This window comes from Tamandua tetradactyla, chromosome 23, assembly GCF_023851605.1.
Source record: "Tamandua tetradactyla isolate mTamTet1 chromosome 23, mTamTet1.pri, whole genome shotgun sequence".
In the NCBI taxonomy this organism is placed as follows: Eukaryota; Metazoa; Chordata; class Mammalia; order Pilosa; family Myrmecophagidae; genus Tamandua; species Tamandua tetradactyla.
The window spans coordinates 10,080,956-10,105,426 of record NC_135349.1 but is presented as its reverse complement, the minus strand read 5'-3'; the positions used below and the strand labels follow the sequence as shown (position 1 = coordinate 10,105,426).

General features: G+C 38.7%; 1 protein-coding gene across 1 annotated transcript in view; it reads right to left on the bottom strand.

The window, feature by feature from the left end:
* The window catches only part of PRKRIP1 (PRKR interacting protein 1), a 42,961-nt gene extending 18,491 nt beyond the window's left edge, over positions 1-24,470 (bottom strand). The window contains exons 1-5 of the mRNA XM_077140863.1: positions 24,292-24,470; positions 23,956-24,034; positions 23,612-23,712; positions 12,689-12,774; positions 11,882-11,949 (exon numbers count right to left, since the gene is read on the bottom strand). Coding sequence (XP_076996978.1) covers positions 11,882-11,949; positions 12,689-12,774; positions 23,612-23,712; positions 23,956-24,034; positions 24,292-24,417 — 460 coding nt within the window. The 5' untranslated portion in view covers positions 24,418-24,470. The remainder of the gene's footprint in view (positions 1-11,881; positions 11,950-12,688; positions 12,775-23,611; positions 23,713-23,955; positions 24,035-24,291) is intronic.
* Position 24,471: the final 1 nt, after the last annotated feature.

Below are 24,471 nucleotides of genomic sequence, written 5' to 3'. Positions count from 1 at the left end.
GCAAAATAAGAGTAAGATAGCACAAAGAAGAAAAAAGCACGGAGGACTGAGCATGTACAGTACTGCTGAAGAACAGACACTGCAAGAGTGGCTTACACGGAAGGAAGAATCCACACCAAACTGGCAGAGGGATCAAAAAGGACCAGACAGTAAGGGCCAGTAATGCCAGGTGCTGCAGAGCTAGCTTTTAAGCAAGAGAACCTTGTTGATAAACACACAGCCAACAGAGACACACTGCCTGGGATCAAAGAAATTCTGGCTCTGCCACTCATTGCCTCTGTGGCCTGTATGTGCCTTCACCGCTTGGTGCCTACAGTCTTGAAAATACGGATAATAATAATACTGCTAATTAGTTAATACACATTAGCACTTAGAACTGGGGGTATACAGTAAATGTTCAATAAATGTTAGCTATATCCAATCAATGTTTTTTTTCTTTTTAAAAAAATTTCTTTTATTGAGAACAATCTTCACACACATGCATACTTTCTATACATGGTACACAATCAATGGCTCACAATATCATAACATAGTTATGTATTCATCACTATGATCATTTTTAGAACATCTGCATGACTCCAGAAAAAGAAATAAACAGGAAAAAGAAAAAACTCATACATATGTACACCTAACCGCTCCCTCTCATTGACCACTGGTGTTTCCATCTACCCAATTTATTTTACCCCCCATTATTTATTTATACCTATATTTTTAACTCATCTGTCCATACCCTGGATATCTTACTGGATCTTATCAGATGACACATGATTTTTATTTTACTGTCTTTTTTTTTTTGTTCCCCCTATTATTTGTTTTAATCCATATTTTCTACTCATCTGTCCATACCATAGATAAAAGGAGCATCAGACACAAGGTTTTCACAATCACAGTCATACTGAGAAAGCTGTATCATTATACAATCATCCTAAAGAAACATGGCCACTGGAACACAGCTCTACAGTTTCAGGCACTTCCTTCTAGCCTCTCTAATACACCTCAGACTAAAAAGGGGATATCTATAAAATGTGTAAGCATAATCTCCAGGATAACCTCTCAACTCTGTTTGAAATCTCTCAGCCACTGATGCTTTATTTTGTCTCATTTCTCTCTTCCCCCCTTCAGTGGAGAAGGTTTTCTCAATCCCTCAATACTGAGTCCCAGCTCATTCTAGGGTTTCTGTCCCACGTTACCAGAGAGGTTTACACCCCTGGGAGTCATGTCCCACGTAGAGAGGGGGGAGGGCAGTGAGTCTGCTTGCTGTGTTGGCTGAGATAGATAGGTCTGAGCAACATCTGAGCAACAAAAAGGGTTCTCTGGGGGTGACTCAGGCCTAATTTTAAGTAGGCTTAGCCTATGCTTTGTAGGGTTAAGTTTCATATGAACAAACCCCAAGATTGAGGGCTTGGCCTATTGATTTGGTTGTCCTCACTGCTTGCGAGAATATCAGGAATTCTCCAAATGGGGAAGTTGAATTTTCCCCCCTCTCGCCATTCTCCCAAGTGGACTTTGCAAATACTTTTTTAATTCACTGTTCAAATCACTCTGCGATTTATCAGGGCATCACACTGAATAAACCTACAAAATCTCATGCCTTATTCAAGATTCTATGTACTTATGGCGTTCAACTGATATGTCATATTAGGAAATGCGCTAGACAAAATATAAATTTTGTACCAAATAAACATTTTTTGCTTTAGTCTCACACATAAGTTAAAGTTTTAAAATATGAATTACCATCTGTTTTCAACACCCTGTAATACTGGCATTCCTTTGTTCTTCCTCATGCAAACCAATCAATGTTTAAAAAGAGTGCTGGAGGCTAAATCCCCAATAAGACCTTCACTTCCTCTGATATGTATCATTTTGATCCACATGGAGGCAGAAGAATTTTTAAAAGCCAGTGCTGGCAAGGATATGGTAAATGTGTTCACTGCTACAGATTGCTGATGGCAGTAAAAAATAGTATTGCCCCTTTGTAAAGTACCTGGCATATATTTACAGAGCCCCCAATTCTGTTCACACTCTATAGTCTTATAATTCTCACTGTTGGCAATTTATCTTAAGGACATAAGAAAAAAAGAGAAAGGGAAAAGGGAGATAGTGCCTGATACTGACAGAAGTGTCTACTATTTCAAAGAAAAACTGGGCTCAATCTAGGGCCTAGTAAAAGGGAAAGAGTGAAGCATACTATGGCATGTCAAATGTTGGAATATTATCAGTCATTGAAAAAACTATAAAGGAATGGAAATACTTACAATGTTAAATAAAATAAGCAAAACAGAAAAACATAAATACACTGATTGTTAAATACAGACCAAAGGTACATGTATATGGAGAGAGACTAAAGAAAACTAACCGATGGAAAAGTGATGCTAGGATGATGCTACTTGAGTTGTGTCCACTGTTTACTTCCACTGCAATTATAATATTGGTTACACAATATTTAAAAACCCAGGAATGTGACACTTTATTCACTGATTATAGAAATACTGGGTAAAATGCCTCTGAGTATAAATGAAGTTATCACTCAACTCATTTTTTGCCAGACGAATGGGCAGACTAGAAAAAATCCTTGTACATGGAATTGTATGGACAAGGGAAAACACGTGATAAAATGTTACGTGGTAAAATCAGAGCAACTATAAATATGGTATTCATATAAATGATATAATATATATTTTAAATTACATAAAAAATGTTAAGGTGACTATTTTTAGTAACGATTATAATTTTATTTACTTATTTTGGGGGTGGGGTGTACATGGTCCGGGAACTGAACCCGGGTCTTCCACATGGAAGGCGAGCATTCTACTACCGAACCACCTGGGCACCCAATTTTATTTTTTACTTTATTCTTTTTTGTATATTCCAAAAATTTCTAAAATAATCATATTACTTTTACTCTCAAAAGGAACAAAGGATATGAATAGTTTTCCATAAAATCACTAAGCATGTATAAGAATTCTGACTGTGAAACAAACACCTAATTCTACAACATATATTGAGTGCCTTCCCAACACAAATACTTTGCTCTAGAGCAGAGACTCCAGACTTGGGGTAATTCTGCATACCACTCTCCCTCCCCCAGGGGACACGTGGCTATGTCTAGAGATGTTTCCATTGTCTTGACTGAGAAGGGTGCTTCTGGCATCTAATCGGCAGAGGCCAGGAATACTGCTAACCCTTCAATGAACACCACGGCCCCCTCACCACGAAGAGTCATCTGACCCAAATGTCAGTAGTGTTAGGTTTCAGAAACCCTGCTTTAGATATACCTAGTGACAGATCTTAAGATCACCCGGGATTTCTTTGGTAAGCAGAGCTATGTTAGGATAAGTAACACTGGTGTTAGAATACATCATTTTGGGACTACAGAGCTTCGTAATAATCCAAACAGGCTTAATGTCATAAAATGATGTCATTCAGACATGAGCCCTGCACTGCAGGGTCTCTTCACTGAATTACTAACCAGATGGGGAAAAAACTGGTCTACTTCCTCTCCAAGAACAGAACTCCTCGCCAGCTGCCCCATATCCCTTCTCTGAAGAGAGCCAAGAGAGTATTCCGAGTGATCTCCCTCCAAGTGCATCAAGAACCCGGGGTGCACAGAAGCCATCTTGTGGCCCAACTAGGTATGACTACATCAAACTTCTCATTTCAGTAGGACAACTAGAAAACCTATGTACTCTTTCACAAAATTGAGAAGGTGTGATAAAAGCCACACAAATTGTTTTTTTGGTAGTCATTCCTATAAAACTCTCTATTCTACTCATTTTGTATGAGGCACATACAACCAAGTAGTAGTAATCATTTTTTAATGTGTACAGGTGCCAACATCACAATTAAGTATAAGCCTACAATACTAAACCAACGTTTTTCAAGTTTAACTGCAGCCCATAACCCACTGAGATTGAAAGAAAATTTCAAAAAACAGTATTCTTACCACATGTAATGTACTCTGATATTTTCTTGTCTATTTTATTTCAATAAAAAAAAAAGAAAAAATGACAGCGGTAACTTCTGAACTGACTTCAGAATCATAACCCGCAGTTTGAAAAGGACTGTGCTACCACTTTATGACTCTATGATACAACATGGGAACAAACATCATTTTTTTGGGAGAACTGACACTCAAGATGGGAGGAGGTACAGCGAAGGGCACTCAATTTTAAACAAGTTGGAGACTGAATGAAATCCACCTGAAAATCCTAAAACCTGATGTGATCTCTAAAACATTCTTTATAGTCTTGGACCTATCAAAGGTCACTGATTCCTGATGATGAATATGCAACTGTGTGATGATATTGTGACTTACTGATTATATATGTAGAACGGAATGAGCATACCTTAAGAATGTTTGAGTCTCTTTCTTGTAATTTTAAAAAAATTAATTAAAAAAAAAAAGGTCACTGATCCCATATGTTTCTGGTCTAAGGAAGTGTCTGAAAAGGAGGATTAAAAAAAAATCCCAGCTCTGTGATGCCGTCATTTGTCTCTTTCAATTCTTGAACTGAATACTGAAAAGTTAATATATGATTCTGAAGTACCAACACAAGTTCATTAGGTACAAACTCACAACAAACTGACTTCAACTTTTTTTTCTGAGGGTTCTTAGATTTACCAGTGAGGGAAACCTAAAATATATGGTATATTTTAAAACCAGCAAAGAATTTGACAAAGTCATTGAAAGGCAGAATTTTAGATCTAAAAAGAGCCCATTACTTCACAAGTTAAAAAAAATTCCACTCAAAGAGGGGAAGCTATGTGTTGAAGGTCAATGAGTGAGGAAAACTGAGAGCTGAGTGAAGAACTTAGGTTTACTCTACTTACTTGACCACTTCCAACTATCTCTTAAGTCTCCTATGATACCCTGTGGATAACATGAAAAAAAATATTGCTGTGGTAACAGGATAGCCACATGGAAAAACTGTCTTTTCTCATCATACAAAAAAAAAAGGGTGGTATATGAGAACTCTATATTTTATGCATGATTTTTCTGTAAATCTACAGCTTCTCTATAAAAAAAAGAATCACAGACTAAATGTAAGAGCTAAAATTCTAAAACTCTTAGAAGAAAATATATGAGCAAATCTTATTTTGGATTAAGCAATGGTTTCTTAGCTATAACAAGTGCAAAAGCACAAGTGACAAGAGAAATAATAAACTGGATTTGGATTTCATCAAAACTAAAAACTTTTGTGCTTTAAGGGATACCATAGAGAAAGTGAAAAGACAATCCACAGAACAGGAAAAAATATTTGCTAATCATGTTTCTGATATAGGACTAAAGTTCAAAATATATTAAATAAAAACTCTTATAACTCAAAAATAAAAAGACAAGCTAAAAAAAAAAGATAAACAACCCAATTTAAAAATGGGCAAAGGCTTTGAACTGTCATTTATCTAAAGAAGATACATGAAGGCCAATAAGTACATGAAAAGATGCTCAACATCATTAGTCATTAGAGAAATACAAATCACAGCCACAAGGTGCACGGGGGGTTCAGTGGTAGAGTGCTTGTCTTCCTTGCTGGAGATCTGGGTTCGATTCCGGGACCATGCACAACCCCACCCCCCACCACACACACAAAAATTACAGTCATACAGATCAATGGAACAGAATAGAGTTCAAAAATTAAAAAATAGACCCACACAAATATGGTCAGTTAATTTTTGACAAAGGTACAAAGGCAATTTAATGCAGGATAACATTTATATTGAACACGCCAATGCAAAAATATGAATCGCAACTTAAACTCTACACCTTGCACAAAAATTACCTCAAAATTTATCATCGATCTAAATGTAAAATATAAAACTAGAAAACTTTTGGAAGAAAACAGGAAAAAAACTGTTGTGACCTTGGGTTAGGCAAAGAGTTATTTGAGATAACACCAAAAACATGATTGAAGAAAAAACTGAACTTCATCAAAATTAAAAACTTTTGCTTGGTGTAATTCACTATTAAAGAGACTGAAAAGAGAAGCTAAGACTGGGAGAAAATATTTGCAGGTCATATGTCCAATAAGAGTCTATCCAAAATATGAGAAGAACTCTCAAAATTCAACAGGAGGATAACCCAATCTAAAAGTAGGTAAAATACCCAAATTACCCAAGAGGATATGCAAGAGGCAAATAAACATATGAAAAATGTTCAACATCAATAACTATTAAGGAAATGCAAATTAAAAGTGCCATAAGATACCACCATACATCTATTAGAATGGCTAATACAAAAATACAATCCAAGTGCCAACGAGGACGTAGAGCAGTTGGAACTCTCATACATTGTTCACAGGAATGCAAAATGACACACTCTGGAAAAGCTTATCAGTTTCTTTCTTATAAAGTTAAACTTAAATTTACTATATGGCCCAGCCATCCCACTCCTGGATATTTACCCAAGAAATGAAAACTTGTATTCACACAAAAACTTGTACAAGAAAGTTTACAGCAGCTCTATTCATAATCGTAAAACCCGAGAATAACCCAAATGTACACCCAATGGACTACCACATCGATGTTCCACAATAAAACGGAATAAAATACTGACAGATGCAACAACTTCAATGAATCTCAAAAGCATTATGCCATGTGAAAGAAGCAAGTCTCAAAAGGTTATGCTATAGTGATGGGGAACAGATAAGCGGTTGCCAGGGGTAGCGGGGAAGGGGGAAGACGTGACTACAAAAGGGTAGCAAAAAGTTTTTCCAGGTGATGGAACTGTTCTATATCCTAACAAATCCATATATGTGCCCAAAACGCACGTAACTGTATACACATACACAAAACACACACAAAGTCAACTGCATTGTATGTTAACTTAAAAAAAATAAATAACCTAAATATGGGTCGGAGGACATATTTGTATGACAGATCTGAAAGCTTCATTGACCTCAAGACTAACCTAAGCCAGCAGTGTAAGAGGTTTGTGAAACAAGCAAATGGATTCAGGTTGTACCCACAGAAGAGCCACATTCCTGAAGAGCGGAGGACTAGTCCCCCAGTCCTGCCCAGGGCACAGCACATCTGGAGCACAGTGTTCAGCTGAGGGTCAGGTTGTACAAGTGGTCTTCACAAATCAGAACCCTTCCTGCCCTCCAAGAAGTGAGAGCAGTATCATAAAAGCCTAATTCATCCTGGGGCACCCTGAACACAATTTATGCTAAATAACCTCATTTCCTAAGGCAAAGGGCAAACAAAAGACCTAAAACAAATGGTTTGTAATTCATTCCTTCCCCCACACCTCTTATTTTCCCCTCCAATGAATTCCATATTTTGAAAGAACTACAAAGAACAACCAAAAAGACATTTGACTTATTGGTTCAACCATAGGAAATAGACAGTTATTTTTCAAAAATATTTTAAGATCAGAAATATACCATATATCTTCTAGACTCAAGACTCATACTATTGGGGGGGGGGGGTGGGAATCAAGAGACAGAGCCTGAGTAAAGGACTGCAATGGAGAATGCTACCTCAAAGATACTCCCAGAACCAGCATTAACTCTTTTTGTGAGCTGGGTATAGGAGGCCAAAGGCTTTCACTGAAAGCATAGACTCTAGGGTAAAATTATAGAGCCAAGGTGTCCTTTCTATCTCTTAATATAACACATCCAAGCTACGCTATCCCAAACAGGATGTGAGACTGGCTCATGTGCCCAACCCTCCAGCCCGTGGTACTTCCATGTTCCTGTGGGGGGTGGCAGGGTAGAGTAGTACGGGGAGAGGGGGGTGATGAGATACTTTATTTGAGGGATGAAGTCCTAGCAGCCACATTTTAGTACCCCAAAATAATTTTCTTTGGGAAAGGGTGAGGAACAGTCCAAAACCATATACAGTGTGTCACACATTATATTTACAACTCATAAGGTAACTGGTCCTGGAAGGGGCCAATCATACTGCAATATGTCAATGTAAGTCAGATTTTACCTTAAGAACAAAAATCAAAACGAAAATATTAAAATAAATTTAGCAGATTGAAATGCTGGTGATCGGTGAAGGGGAGGAGTAAGGGGTATGGTATGTATGAATATTTTTCTGTTCTTTTTACTTCTTTTTCTGAATTGATGTAAATGTTCTAAGAAATGATTATGATGAACATGCAACTATGTGATGATATTGTGATTTACTGATTATATATAGAATAGAATGATCATTAAAAAAAGGGCTTGCAATTTAGATGAGACAAAAATAATAAACACAGATACATTAAAAAAAATATATCAGAAGATGACGGTTTAGTAAGACGCGCGGGTCTTAGTTCCTCCTCCAGAAAAGCAACTAAAGAAACAGAAACAATACGAAACAGCTCCCGGAGACACGACAGAGACCAAAAAGACAGCGTACCCCATTCTGGAACGGCTGAACGGGCAGGGAGAATCTGCTGCGGTGAGATACCCGAGGGGCGCGCGTTATCCCGGCCGGGGCGGCTGGCGACTGGGGTCCCCTCCACGCATGTGGCTCCCCGGTCTGACTGGGAATGTTGGATAGCGGGGCCCTCCCGCCACGCTTGGCGTCTCGGGCCAGCTGGGCAATTTGGACTGGCACTCCCCCAAGCCGCGGCGGCGACGCCCCCCTCCACGCGCGGTTTCCCGGGCCGACTGCAAAATTCGGATTGGCAAGTTAAAGGAGCCACAGCATCTTTTACTGGTGGGCCCCGCAGACAGACGAGCGCCACGAGCGCCACCTACTGGGCAGGAAAAGAAAAACAGAGCCCAGAGATTTCACAGAAAAACCTTTCAACCAGCCGGGTCCCACACCCAGGGAAATCTGATAAAATGCCCAGACACCAGCAGAAAATAATGGATGACGCTCAGAAAATTGAAGATATGGCCCAGTCAAAGGAACAAACCAATAGTTCAAATGAGATACAGGAGCTGAGACAACTAATGCTGAATATACGAACAGAAATGGAAAAACTCTTCAAAAACCAAATCGATAAATTGAGGGAGGACATGAAGAAGACATGGGCTGAACAAAAAGAAGAAATAGAAAATCTGAAAAAACAAATCACAGAACTTATGGGAGTGAAGGACAAAGAAGAAAAAATGGAAAAAACAATGGATACCTACAATGGTAGATCTAAAGAGACAGAAGCTACAATTAGTGAACTGGAGGATGGAACATCTGAATTTCAAAAAGAAACAGAAACTATAGGGAAAAGAATGGAAAAACTTGAGCAGGGGATCAGGGAACTGAATGACAATATGAAGCGCACAAATATACGTGTTGTGGGTGTCCCAGAAGGAGAAGAGAAGGGAAAAGGAGGAGAAAAACTAATGGAAGAAATTATCACTGAAAATTTCCCAACTCTTATGAAAGACCAAAATTTGCAGATCCAAGAAGTGCAGTGCACCCCAAAGAGAATAGACCCAAATAGGCGTTCTCCAAGACACTTACTAGTTAGAATGTCAGAGGTCAAAGAGAAAGAGAGGATCTTGAAAGCAGCAAGAGAAAAGAGAAAAACAATCTGTCACATACAAGGGAAACCCAATAAGACTATGTGTAGATTTCTCAGCAGAAACCATGGAAGCTAGAAGACAGTGGGATGATTTATTTAAATTACTAAAAGAGAAAAACTGCCAACCAAGACTCCTATATCCAGCAAAACTGTCCTTCAAAAATGAAGGAGAAATTAAAACATTTATAGACAAAAAGTCACTGAGAGAATTTGTGACCAAGAGACCAGCTCTGCAAGAAATACTAAAGGGAGCACTAGAGTCAGATACGAAAAGACAGAAGAGAGAGGTATGGACTAAAGTGTAGAAAGAAGGAAAATCAGATATGATATATATAATACAAAAGCCAAAATGGTAGAGGAAAATATTATCCAAACAGTAATAACACTAAAAGTTAATGGACTGAATTTCCCAATCAAAAGACACAGAATGGCAGAATGGATTACGACCCAGCAATACCACTGCTAGGTATCTACTCAAAGGACTTAAGGGCAAAGACACAGACGGACATTTGCACACCAGTGTTTATAGCAGCATTATCTACAATTGCAAAGAGATGGAAACAGCCAAAATGTCCATCAACAGACGAGTGGCTAAACAAACTGTGGCATATACCTACGATGGAATATTATGCAGCTTTAAGACAGACTAAACTTAGGAAGCATGTAATAACATGGATGGACCTAGAGAACATTATGCTGAGTGAGTCTAGCCAAAAACTAAAGGACAAATACTGTATGGTCCCACTGATGTGAACCGACATTCGAGAATCAGCTTGGAATATATCATTGGTAACAGAGACCAGCAGGAGTTAGAAACAGGGTAAGATAATGGGTAATTGGAGCTGAAGGGATACAGACTGTGCAACAGGACTAGATATAAAAACTCAAAAACGGACAGCACAATAATACCTAAGTGTAATGTAACTATGTTGGAACACTGAATGAAGCTGCACCTGAAATATAGTTTTTGTTTGTTTGTATCTTTTGTTTTTGTTTTTTTTCTTTTTCCTTTTATATATATATATTTTTTTTATTAGTATTATTATTTTAATTCTCTTCTCTATATTAACATTCTATATCTTTTTCTGCTGTTTTGCTAGTTCTTTTCCTAAATCGATGCAAATGTACTAAGAAATGATGATCATACATCTGTGATGATACTAAGAATTAGTGAGTGCATGTGTAGAATGGAATGATTTCTAAATGTTGTGTTAATTTCTTTTCTTTTTTTTGATTAATAAAAAAAAAATTAAAAAAAAAAATCACAACAATCCATCCAGGAACAAGCCTAGACAATCAGGGAACAGCCAGTGATTCATTAATATGGGAGACAGTTGTCATTTTTTTTGGCTCTCAGCATCCTTGGCCTTTCCACCTGGCGCCCCCTCCATCTGTTCTCACCCCTGGCCTTGTAATGGATTCAGAGTGGCAGCACTGTGAGATGCTGACCCAATATCCAACCCTCAGTGCCTCTTTATTAACAGAACCCCACTTTTTTCCAGGGGGGCAGTGTATCTGGTTCCCAGTGAATGGTTCATGATAGGTTTTCATCAGTCACAACAATTCTGCTTGTGTTCAAGCAGCCTGTATGGAAGCTAAGGATAGCTAAGTTACTAAGTATTGGCCAATCAGATATAAGGATTTGTCTGCTGGGGCTGCATGCTTCTGAGAACTTTAGCTCCCCAGTTAAAATAGGACAGATCAAGTAGGTACCATCTCTTTCCCAACTTTTTCCTATGTTCAACATAGGTATATTGTCAGGAGCTCTGGCAGCCATCTCACACCCACAGGATACAGGCCAAGAAAACTGGAGAGATGCTTGACCTCACACTGTTGAACTGCTGAACCACGCTAGGTTCAGCAGCCACCTACCACCAGATTCCTTGTTATGAGAGAAAAAGGAATTGCTCTTTGTTTAAGAGGTACCAGATGAGTCACCTGTTTCTTTGGTCAAGAGCAGTCTTGACTGATGTGGTAGGTGACTCAATCATAGTCAGAGAGACCTCAGAAGACTTTTGTTTGGAATGCCAGGGCATCCCCTCAATTTTGCTCCTGGACAAGAACAAGGCAGGATGTAGCCTGGTAGCAGCAGCAGACATCTCCCAACCGTAGCGAGGTGCCAGCCTGCCTGAGAACAGGTATCGGGGGTGCGGGGAGATGAAAGCCAGTAACTTTTCTGTGCTCCTATAGCCATACTTAAAGAGAAGTCTGTCTTAGACTGATGTGAGCCAGTATGTTTCTTTTTGGCTTACACCAGTATGGTTTTCTGAAGGAGACTAAAGAAGTCCTTAGTGATTCAAATAAGCTCTCATTCCTTTAGTGGCCAACCAACTAGACTCTAAAACTCCTAAATTCAGCATTGACCGTTCAGCTGCTGTGAACAACACTGCAAGGCCACAACCAAGGCACACTACTCACCTTCTTTTTGTTTCTTCTGTTCAAATTTTATCTTCTTTGCCAATAATTTCTTCTCTTTTAACTTCTGGCTGCAAATGTAAAGTGAGTACATTGACTAGTTAACTATCTTACTGTGTATTTTAGAAAATAAACACCTAACTTATGGCATCTTTAAAAACTTTATAATTACATAAATGTTACAATAACAAAATGAGAGAGAGTTTCTCATAATTCTATGAGAATTCTAACTCCAGCCTTACCAACATTATCAAGCTCTTTTCATTATGAATCAAGGTCAAATCCTGGGTAGCCCTGACAGAGGTAATTAAAGCAATCGCAAAAATATTGGAGACGTTTTTCCATTCCAAGATATTTAGGAACTGTTATTAGGATTCTGCTCAGCTCCCTAAGAGTTGAGGGACAAACAAACATGTAAACATGCACAGCCTGTATAATCTATCTGTACAGTCATACAGCCACTTGGGCCAGACCTTAATTTAAGGAAGAGGCTAAATGGGAAGTCTGTTACAGCACCTTGTTAAATATGAGGTTAAAATACAGAAGTGAAGAAGAAACAGAAATCCATGAGATCACCAAAGTACTGACTTCCAAGCTCTGGAGACTAGGTAACAAGCTGCAGGAAATAAGTGACTTGTTCTCTCTCCAGATACTGGCTTGCTCCACTGTAGGTCATAAGCCCAAACCCTTAAAGGTGATGCAGGTGAACTGCCGACTGAAAGAAGGATTGGACCAACTCACCAACCATGTACTTTCATTTCTCCCACCCTTAAGCTTTATTACAATTATGGGATGCCATGAAGCCCTTACCGTTTTTTCCGACGCTTAGCAGTCTGCTCCTCGGCAGCAACTTTATTTCTTTCCAGTCTCTTCTGAAAATCTGCATCCAGTTTTTGCTACAAAAAAACCCCACATCATTTAGACAAGCCTTGGTCTAAGTAGACTGCAGTAGGTTTCACTTGGGCGGGGCACGACAGTTCTAGAAGTCACACCACTGGGTGTGCTAAAGGAACTACTTAGATCCAAGGGTTGCTCCACAAGCTGGGCAGGTAATCAGTGTATGGCTCTCTTACGGTGAAGCAACTCTTTCAGCTTATTAAGATACCATATTACACAATGAAATATCAAATAGATAGTATGAGAGGGATTACATTATCTACTCTTTGAGAGCAGAGGCAACACTGACTGTTTTGTTTTAGCCAGGGCCTAGGGCAGTGATGAGTTCATCGGAACAAATGGTCAGAGGGTCAGAACAATCGAATTTTTAAGTCCTAATTCTAGCTAGAGTTATGAGATGACTAGGCAGCATAACACATGTCACTGAATGCTATTCCATGCTACAAAAAAGAAAAGCAAAGTAGAATAAAAAAATAACACACACATATATATTTCCCTTGTATTTTCTTCCTAGCAGCTCCCGCTAAGCCTGTTTTCTCATTGATACTCTCTCCTAGTACTATTAGGAACCATAATGAAATGAGAAAAGCTACAAAAAAAAGACTTGTAAACACCAAAGACATCTACTGAGGTGAAGTGGCATCTCTCATTTCTTCCAGTCTTAGCCAAGAATTAAATGGGTTAAAAAAGAAAGAACCAGCAAAGGAAGAAAAGGTGGCTTCAACCCCTCTACTGGTCTGTACTTTTTGGAGTATCACAAACAAAAAATATATAAGACTGCTTTTTGAAAGCAGAAAATATGAAATAAAAATGAAGGGGTCTCTTTTTAAGAAGATAATCAGCTTTAATTAGAGGAAAACTAGAAGCACACCACTCAAATCCAAAATCACTTGGTTTGTTCAGAAGACCAGCCATGCCCTGTTGGTGGTATCCTATAAGTTAATGGAAAAGGGGAGGATTTTTTGCTTCTCTCTCTCCCTTTTTTTTTTTTTTAACCCCCAGAGCCTGGCTTTTGCCATGTGAAATAAAAACTTCTGTGTTTGTACAGATGTCAAGGTTTGCAAAACATTCTTCTCTATTTTTTCCTGTTTTTCAATCAATGTGTAAAAAAGCTCAAAACTAATTAACGGTGTATGAGAAAACAGACTGCTCTATTTCCTCCCCTAAAGAAGTTTAAAATAAAAGCACTCCTTGCTAACTGCCATCGTCTGCTAAACCCCAATCAACATCACTCCTGTTAATGCTTAAGAACACCTAGGGCTCCAACTGAGACTATAAAATTTTCACATAATGTTTGCTTTCCTGGGCCAGGTAAATCCTGAAACCCAGAGGGACCAGTCTCTCTAAGATTATCAACTAATTACATCCCCCCATCCTATAGTTTGATACCCCTTCTCATGAAAAAGTCAGAATGAGCACTGTCTAAAGATCCCTATATACGGGGAGAAGGATCAAAGGAGATACGGATATTTCTGCTCGTCTTCAGTGTTTTGCAGCAGCTAGAAGGAAAGTTCTGAAATAGTGTAATGGTAACCCATAGCAAACTCTGAGATCTGTTCTGTAACTACTTGTTGAAGTGTACTTTGAAAATTATTGCTTTTCTTTCTTTGAATATTTGTTATACGTCACAATAAAAAATATTAAAAAAAAAAAAAAAGTACTTCTGACAGTGACCTGGTATAGCTGTGTGACAAGCCACCTGAAACTTCCCACTAGGATGGAGAATGTAACCACCAGAAGATGGCGGTAACTGGAGAAGAATCACCAAAACAAAGACTGGGTGAAAAACAACCATGGCGATGATACCATTCTGTTCCAAAATCAGAGGAATTTTTCCTAACTCAATTTTGGCCATTTCAATAAATTCTTACAAGTTTTCTTCTGTCTCTTTGATTTGATTGCTTTTTCCTAACATATTTTTTTTGGCAAGCTGTATGGCGGGAGTCACATTTCATCCTTTTTCCTTCCGAGTATCCTGTTATTGCAGCACCATTTGTTGAATTTTTGTTTGTTTTCTTTCTTTCTTTGCTTGCTTGCCTGTTTTGGGAATTGCATGGACTGGGAATCAAACCCAGGTCTCCGGCAGATGAGAATTCTACCACTGAAATACACTTGCACCTCTTTGTTCTAACATTTTATTTTGAAAAATTTCAAACACAGAAAAGGTGGAAGAATTATACAATGAATGTATCCACCATCTAGATTCTGCAATAAGATTTTGCTCTATTTGTTTTATTATGTCTCTATTCATCTTTCTATGCCTCTATCCATCCATCACCCCATCTTATTAGTGATGCATTTCAGAGTAGGCTACAGACACTATGACATTTCACCACTAAACATTTAAGCATACATAACCTAAACTAGTTTGGTATTGTTTATTTACTTACTTTAAGTAATACTTTCATACAACAAAATGCCCAAATCTTGAGTATACAATTTGATCGCCCCAGAAACTTCCCTCATTCCTCTTTCCAATCAACCCTTCTTTCTATCTCCCAGAGACAAGTACAGTCCTGGTTGTCCCCCCCCACACACACACAAAGATTAGTTTTATTTATTCTAAAGCTTCATATAAATTGAATCATATAACATGGTCTTTTTTGTGACAGCCTTCTTTCACTCTGTGTGATGCTTTGAAGATTCATCCATGTTGCTGCATACATCAGTAGTTTGCTCCCTTTTATTGCTAAGCAGTATTCTATTTTATGAACGTCATTTGTTTTCATTTTTAAAAGCATTTTATTTCCTTTATATAGAAAGGAATTCAACAGATATCTGATTTTTTTTAAAAGTCAAATTATTGGAAAGTCAAATGCTGTTGGATGAAATGGCTTCTGCTCTCATAAAAAGCAGACAAATAGCATTATAAAGTATCTGAATCTCTCTAAATTGCACAAATGTGTACTATGAAATGGAGCAGCGAAATAGGCAACATGGTCAGACTGAGGTAAAGCACTTTTTTGATGCATGTTCTAAGATTAATAACATATACACTGTTAGGAGAGGTAGTCAGAGGTACATTTGTAAAATCAAAATGAAACCAGCCAAATAATATTTGAGGAGCACTTCCACAAAGGTCAATACATATGTATTTTCTGGTTACCGCTAATAGCCAGTTACAAAATATAAAGGGTCAGCCAACACCACTAAAATAAAAAACTTAAAATACACCTGAACAAATGTGGTGAGAGATGCAAAAATCTCTACAAATCATCACTAAGAGATACAAAAAAACTTAAATGAAAAAGGAAACAAAATTTGTAGATGGATGATTAAATATTGTAACATCCATTTTCACTCAAGTTATAGGTTCAACTCAATTCTAGCCAAAGATCAAATAAAATTTTTGTTGGGGATAAAATAACTCCAAACTAAAATGAGAAAAATAAATAAGTCAAATGTCCAAACGAGTATTTTTAAAGAGCATCAGGGAAGGTTTTTGGTTCTTCTGCCAAATAATAGGAAGCTTAACAGTTCTTAAAGTACAATGTCCAAAATAATTCTCAGGCTCTTAATCACCTATTATTTGACAGCTGAAAAAATACCAGCTTCAGGGGACTTCCGGGAAGATGGACGACTAGAGTAGTTCGAGATTAGCTCTGCTCCACGGAAAAGTTAAAGACGGGACAGAAGGGCGACTGAGGTGGCAGTTCGGAAGTGCAGCTGACCTGGGAGAGCCTTCTGCACTACATGGGGCAGCCTTGGTTGCAGAGGCCGAGGAACTGAGGGGCAGAAAGCTGGAGCCTGGGGCAGAGGCGTGGAGGCCACGGGACTACACGGATGGGAACGCGGGACTAGGAAGTAAGACAGGCTGCGTTCCTTGGGCGCTCTACTCTCACCAGCAAGCCCCAAGAGTGGCGAAGCCCTGTGCCCGGCGACTCACCCCACACTCCACATACCTGAACCCCATCACCCGCTCCCATTGCCCCAGCCCCCAGTGCACATACCTGCCCCCCACCCCTACCCCAGGTGCAGCCCAACCCACCTCTCCTGCATCCCTCCCAAGCACTACCTCCCCCTCTCTACTCCCTGCAGGCTGTTACTAGCACATAAAGGTTGCAGGCACTAACTGCCACACCTAAGCTGCCCCTGCCTGCACCGCCATAGTGTTGCACAGCCTCATCCTGCTCCCTGAGCCCAGCACATCAGGTTATGGCACTCCCAGGCCCACACATGAGCCCATCCCTGCCCTGAAACAAAACACCATACTGAGTGCTCCACCCCATGCCCTGCTCCCTACTGTATAGCCGTCCTACAAACACAAGGCCTTAGACTACTGAAATAAATCAACTCCCAAAGCAAATCAATCAAGATATTTACATTCCATGAAGACAGCAGAAGATCACTAAGCATATCACAATGCAGACAGATATAGACCTGCTAATGACCAAATTAAAACACCAGAGGAGACACAGACGTTGGGACGACTAAAATATTTGTACAACTCTACCTGATAAAATAAGTGGGAGAGTAAATGACATAAAGGAGATCAAGAAGACAGTAGAAGAGCACAAAAAGGAATTTAAAAGATTAAACAGAAAAATAGCGGAAATCACACAGATTAAAGACTCTGCTGACCAAATAAAAAACATACTAGAGGCACACAGCACCAGATTCCAAGAGACAAAAGAAAGAATAAGTGATATAGGGGACAGGATAATTGATTTTGAAGACTCAAAACAGCAAACGGCAAAGAAGATGGAAAAAATTCAATGGGAACTCAGGGAAATGACAGACAAAAGCAAAGTGCACAAACATAAGAATCATTGGTGTCCCGGAAGGAGAAGAGAGGAGTAAAGGGCTAGGAAGAGTAGCTTGAGGATATAATGAGGAAAAACTTCCCAACCCTCATAAAGGACATAAATATACAAGTCAAAGAAGCATTCCAAACAGAATAAATCCAAATAGGCCTTCCCCAAGGCACATACTAATCAGTTTGTCAAATGTTGAAGAGAAGCAGAAAATCCTGAAGGCGGCAAGAGGAAAACAATCTACTACATACAACGGAAACCAAACAAAACTGAGTTCAGACTACTCAACTAGCACCCTGGAGGTGAGAAGGCAGTGGTATGATATATTCAAGAAAGAGAAAGACTTCCAGCCAAGAATTCTGTACCCAGCCAAACTGTCATTCGAAATTGAGGGAGAAACTAAAGTTTTCATAGACAAAGTCCTGAAAGAATTTGTCAACAAGAGACTGGCCCTATAAGAAATACTAAAAGAAGTTCTGCTGGCTGAAAAAAAAAAAAAATAGGAGAAGGAGGTCCGGATGAGGGCACAGAATTGAAGAGTACCATTAGGGGTAATTTAAAGAATACAAAGAGAAAGAGAGAAAAGAATGTATAGATCTGACAAATAAAATAAAAAAGATAAGATGGTAGAATTAAGAAATGCCTTTTTAGTAATAACTTTGAATATTAATGGACTAAATTTACCAATTAAAAGATATAGATTGGCAGAATGGATTAAGAAACATAATCCAGCTATATGCTGCTTATAAGAAACTCATTTTAGACACAAAGATACAAGAAGAATGAAAGTGAAAGGAATGAAAAAGATTTTCCATGCAAGTTGTAACCGACAGGGTACAGGGGGAAAACTGCTATTGCATGCTATGAGCTACGTTCAAAAGTAAACCATCAGCATTACCACAGTAACAGAAGTAAATAATGGGGTGAGGGACAAGAGTTAAGAGGAGGTTCAGATTTCCTATTTGACGAGGGTGTGTTTATTGGTTTTCTGTCTCTTGGGAACAATCAAATTATCTAAAATTGAGAATGTTGATGGACTGTGGACTTTGGGCCCTCTACATGATGCCCGATGAATGCAGGTGGCTGAAGGACAAACTGACAGAGAATTACATTGGAGCACGATGGTTTATACTTATGAACGAAGGTTGTGCTGCTACAAAAAGGAACAATGTTGTGAGGCATGCAACAATGTGAATGAACATGTGAGACATTGGTGAGACAAAATAAGCCAGAAACAAAAAAACAACAATGGTATGGTCACCTTTAGAAAATGCTTATAAGAAAACAGGGACTTAGATTGTAAGATTTTAGAGCAGACACATCAAGTTTGGAGTGGTGATTATTTTTGGATTTTGAGAAGTTGTTTTATATATGATATTTAGAGAAAAGAAAGAAGCCAAAAAGGTTGAGGTTAAAGTAATTCAGAACATAGGGATAAGGAAGACAGTGTCTATATTTTAGAACCACACACACTCTTGGAGATCAATGGAAGAAAGGTTTATTTGATCTGGAACTGAACTTTTCTGTAATGCATAATCTAATTCAACCTATTTGTATAGTTCATTTGAACAACTAAAACACAGGAAGCACAGAATAAGAAAGAGGTCCTTTAATCCTGTATAGATAACTGTGATGCCTGGAAATATCCTAGAGTATATTAAGCAGATAACCAAAAAGTACTGGCAAAGTCCCTTGAGGGAGGGGAGAAAGACCATGGAACTATTAAACCTTACCATAAGGGAATCTCCCGATACTATGTCAAACCTTAGGGATACCCAAACCAACAGGTCATGCCCTCGATCATGAGGCTTACTCTTGTGAAGCTTACGTAGGTAGCAGAGAAGCTAAGACTACCTAGCTTCTAGCTTATTTCTAGCTTGCTCTAAGGTACTGAAGGCTAAAAGAAATACCAGTATAATGATTCAGCACACATACTCATTTGTTAAACCCAACATTCTCTGTATAATTCCACCATCACCTTTGCTCTTTTTCCTACTCTTTAGGGGTACTTGGGCTATGCCCATTCTTACTTTTTCATGTTAATCCAATTCCTTTTTTTTTTAAACTTTTTTTATTAATTAAAAAAATTAACAAACAAAACATTTAGAAATCATTCCATTCTACATATATAATCAGTAATTCTTAATATCATCACATAGTTGCATATTCATCATTTCTTAGTACATTTGCATCGATTTAGAAAAAGAAATAAAAAGACAACAGGAAAAGAAATAAAATGATAATAGAGAAAAAAAAAACTATACGTACCATACCCCTTACCCCTCGCTTTCATTTACCACTATTTCAAACTGAATTTATTTTAACATTTGTTCCCCCTATTATTTATTTTTATTCCATATGTTCTACTCTTCTGTTGATATAGTAGCTAAAAGGAGCATCAGACATAAGGTTTTCATATTCACAGAGTCTCATTGTGAAAGCTATATCATTGTTCAATCATCATCAAGAAACATGGCTACTGGAACACAGCTCTACATTTTCAGGCAATTCCCTCTAGTCTCTCCACTACATCTTGAACAACAAGGTGATATTTACTTAATGCATAAGAATAACCTCCAGGATAACCTCTCAACTCTGTTTGGAATCTCTCAGCCATTGACACTTTGTCTCATTTTACTCTTTCCCCTTTTGGTCGAGAAGGTTCTCAGTCTCTTGATGTTAATTCTCAGCTCATTCTAGGGTTTTTCTCCGTCTGATGGGCCACTTTTTTTTTAATTAATTAAAAAAAAAGTAACTAATACAACATTTAGAAATCATTCCATTCTACATATGCAATCAGTAATTCTTAATGTCATCACATAGATGTATGATCATCATTTCTTAGTACATTTGCATTGATTTAGAAAAAGAAACAGCAAGACAACAGAAAAAGAAATAAAATGATAATATAGAGAAAAAAAATCCAATTCCTTTTTAATGCTGAGAAATATTTTGTGATATGGCTGACTGCAGTTAGTTTGACTGTTAACCCAACAAAGGGCATTTGAGTAGTTCTCAGATTTTGGTTATAACAATAAAGCTGCTAAGAATGTTTGTGTACAAGTTCTTGCTTGATAACAAGTCTTCATTTCTCTGCAATAAATGTCCCAGAATGTAATTGCTTGGTCATATGGAAGCCCACTTCTATTTTTTTTTTAACTTTTTTTTACTGTATAGTATGATACATATACAAAGTAAAGAAATAAAAAAGCAGTAGTTTTCAAAACACTCTTCAACAAGTGGTTACAGGACAGACCCCAGAGTTTGTCATGGGCTACCAATACTATCTTCTCATATTTTTCCCTCTAGCTGCTCCAGAATATAGGAAGCTAGAGGGCTTAAATACTTTTTTATCATCACAATCAATTTTTTTCCTTCTTTTTTTTGTGAACAATAACATATATACAAAGGCCATGCCTTAAGAATTACTTCTGGAGGACCTCTGTTGTTGCTCAGGTGTTGTCTCAGTTTCTCTAAGCCCAACTCTGCAAGTGAAATCATTGCCCTCCCCGCTATGTGGGACATGACATCCCTGGCAACGTGGGAGATGACTCCCAGGGATGAATCCAGACCTGGCACCATGGGATCAACAATTACATCCTGACCAAAAATGGGAAAAAGTGTAATTAATAAAGTATCAATAGCGGAGAGAGTTCAGATACAGTTGAGAGCCTACTCTGGAGGTGGGTCTTATGCAATCTTCAGGTAGACCTTGCTAACTATCATAACCTGCCAACCCCTAATCAGGACCATTCCAGCCAATGCTAAAGAACACCTAGGGCAATATATAAGATTCCACAAGGGTTCCAGGCACTAGAGTAACTTTCCAGAAAACTACAACCTCCAGATGTGTCCCTGGTCCAGATAAGTCCTGAAACCTAGCCCAGCCTCTTCAGAACATCAGATAATTCCATCTTCCTACCCCATATTAGTGACAGACCCTTCCAATATAGAAAATTTAGAATTGCCATAGCCTAAACATACCTAACGAGAGGTATGGAAAGATCAAAGGTTATGGTGCAATTATACAAAGAACACAGAACTTAACAAATGAATATGAATGCTGAATCGATAAACTGTTATCTCATTTAGTCTCTAGTATTTTAGAGCAGCTAGAAGTAAAAACCTAAAATTGTGAAATTGTAACCCATGTCAAAGTCTGAAATATGTTCTACAACTAATTGTGGTGCTGTGCTTTGAAATATACAGTTTTTTTTGTATATATGTTATTGTTCACAAAAAAAAGAAGGAAAAAAATTGATTGTGATGATAAAAAAGTATTCTGGAGCAGCTAGAAGGAAAAATACGAGAAGATAGTATTGGTAGCCCATGACAAACTCTGGGGTCTGTCCTGTAACCACTTGTTGAAGAGTGTTTTGAAAACTACTGCTTTATTTCTTTGCTTTGTACATATATCATACTATACAATAAAAAAAAGTTTAAAAAAATAGAAGTGGGCTTCCATATGACCAAGCAATTACATTCTGGGACATTTATTGCAGAGAAATGAAGACTTGTTATCGAGCAAGAACTTGTACACAAACATTCTTAGCAGCTTTATTGTTATAACCAAAATCTGAGAACTACTCTGTGTTAGTTAGATTCAGCTGTCAGCTTGGACAGGTGAGCATACCTAGTCTTGTTGCTGCGGACATGAGCCAACAGTATGTGAACCTCATCTGTTGCCAATTACATCTGCAGTCAGCTAGGAGGCGTGTCTGCTGCAATGAGTGACGTTTGACTTAATTGGCTGGTGCTTAAATGAGAGAACGCAATGTAGCACAGCCTAAGCAGCTCAGCATTCCTCATCACAGCACTAGCAGCCCAACCCAGGCCTTTGGAGATGCAGAAAGAAGTCACCCCGGGGAAAGTTGTTGGAACCCAGGGGCCTGGAGAGAAGACCAACAGAGACCATCCTGTGCCTTCCACATAAGAAAGAACCTCAGTGGAAAATTAGCTGCCTTTCCTCTGAAGAACCAACAAAATAAATCCCCTTTTATTAAAAGCCAATCTGTCTCTGGTGTGTTGCATTCTGGCAGCTAGCAAACTAGAACACACTCAAATGCCCTTCGTTGGGTTAACAGTCAAACTAACTGCAGTACAGCCATATTAAAAAATATTTCTCAGTATTAAAAAGGAATTGGATTAACATGAAAAAGTAAGAATGGGCATAGGCCAAATACCCCTAAAGAGTAGGAAAAAGAGCAAAGGTGATGGTGGAATTATACAGAGAATGTTGGGTTTAACAAATGAGTATGTGTGCTGAATCATTATACTGGTATTTCTTTTAGCCTTCAGTACCTTAGAACAAGCTAGAAATAAAGACCTAAAATTGTAGAACTGTAATCCATATCAAACTCTGAAATCTGTTCTACAACTAATTTGTTGCAATGTACTTTGAAATTTATTGCTTTTAGTATATATGTTATTTAAAGAGAAGTATAATAGAAAAGATAGGATTCAATGAGTATGATTACTGTTTCATTTTATTGATATTTCTGTCTTGGAGCAGCCAGAAGAAAAAACAAAAATCATGGACCTGTAAACCATACCAAACCTTAAAATTTGTTCTATAACTACTTGTTAAAATGTACTTGGAAATTTATTGCCTTTTTGTATATATGCTATATTTCACAATAAAAAACAAACAAACAAAAAACAGCTTCAAAGCTAGAAAACCCAAATCCTCAAGGAAGCAAACGCATGAAAGCACACTATTATTAACACCAAAAACACAGTTAACTGAAATTATACACCTTCAGCCAAAAAAGAACAGAGGAATGATAACTAAAATAGTATGGAAGATCCTGCTTATCATTCCATTTCAAGGCAAATGGCCTGGCTGGGAACGTGGATTCTGCTGTGTCCTTCCACACACATGGGTGCCTCCTTTCCCTCATTCCTCTCCTATGGTGGGGAGCCTGACCCAGGAGTAATCTGGAGTCTACTGGATGTCCGCTTTCCCTGTTGACTTTAGAAGCCATGGCCAGCTATATCTATTCTATTCCAAATGTTTTCTCTAAAGGCTGTAATGTACACATTACCCAAACCCAAAGGTTCACCCTGCCCTCTCCTCACTGACCTTCTCGGCCATGGCATCCATGTAGTCCTGTCGCTGGTACTCCCTCCGGCGAAGATGCCTGTACACATGGAACTCTCCGCTGCCAGCCCCAGCGCTTGAACCTATAACCAGAACAGTTCAGAGTTCTTAATGAAATCCAGTTACCAACACAGCTACCCTTAACCAAAAGGGACCAAAGAAAGAAGTAACAGAAGGGACCATGCCCGTCTTTTTCCTCATAATACTCCAGAAGCTAGCATAGTGCTTGGTATAGCATCATTAAACATTTGTGGCATGAATGTTGAATGTGAATATATATAGCCCACCTTCCCGCCCCCACCCCAAATACATTCAGAAGACGTTACCCATAACATCTCGGACAAATTCTGGGGGAGGTCGAGGTGCCCATTCATTCATTTTTTCTGGAATTGGAACTGCTTTGTCCTGCAACATTTAAACACCAAGACATTTATAAATATAAACCTGCTGACAAAGTCACATCTCTTATAACTAAAGAACTTTAAACTAGTGAAGTGGGGCTGTCCTAGAAGTAAAGCGCTACCCATCTGTCCCGAACGAGGAGTCTGAGACTAGGGAGGAGGGTACCCAAACACTTCGGGGCCGGGATGAAAAAACCCGTGGCGCCGCAAACGGTGGGGGTTGGGACTCGGAGGGCCTGTCGAGCCCGCGCCTCGTCTCACCGGGTTCTTCATGAGCCGCTCCAGCTTGAGCTTCTGCTCCTCCGCCGCATTCTTCGGGATGACAAGCGCCTGCGGCTCTTTCTTGGGCCTGGGCGGCCGCAAGGAGACACCGACTGAACTCGCCATGACAGTTTCCCGGCTTCCCTAGGGCGTGGCGGCCACGGCGCGTACCTATGACGA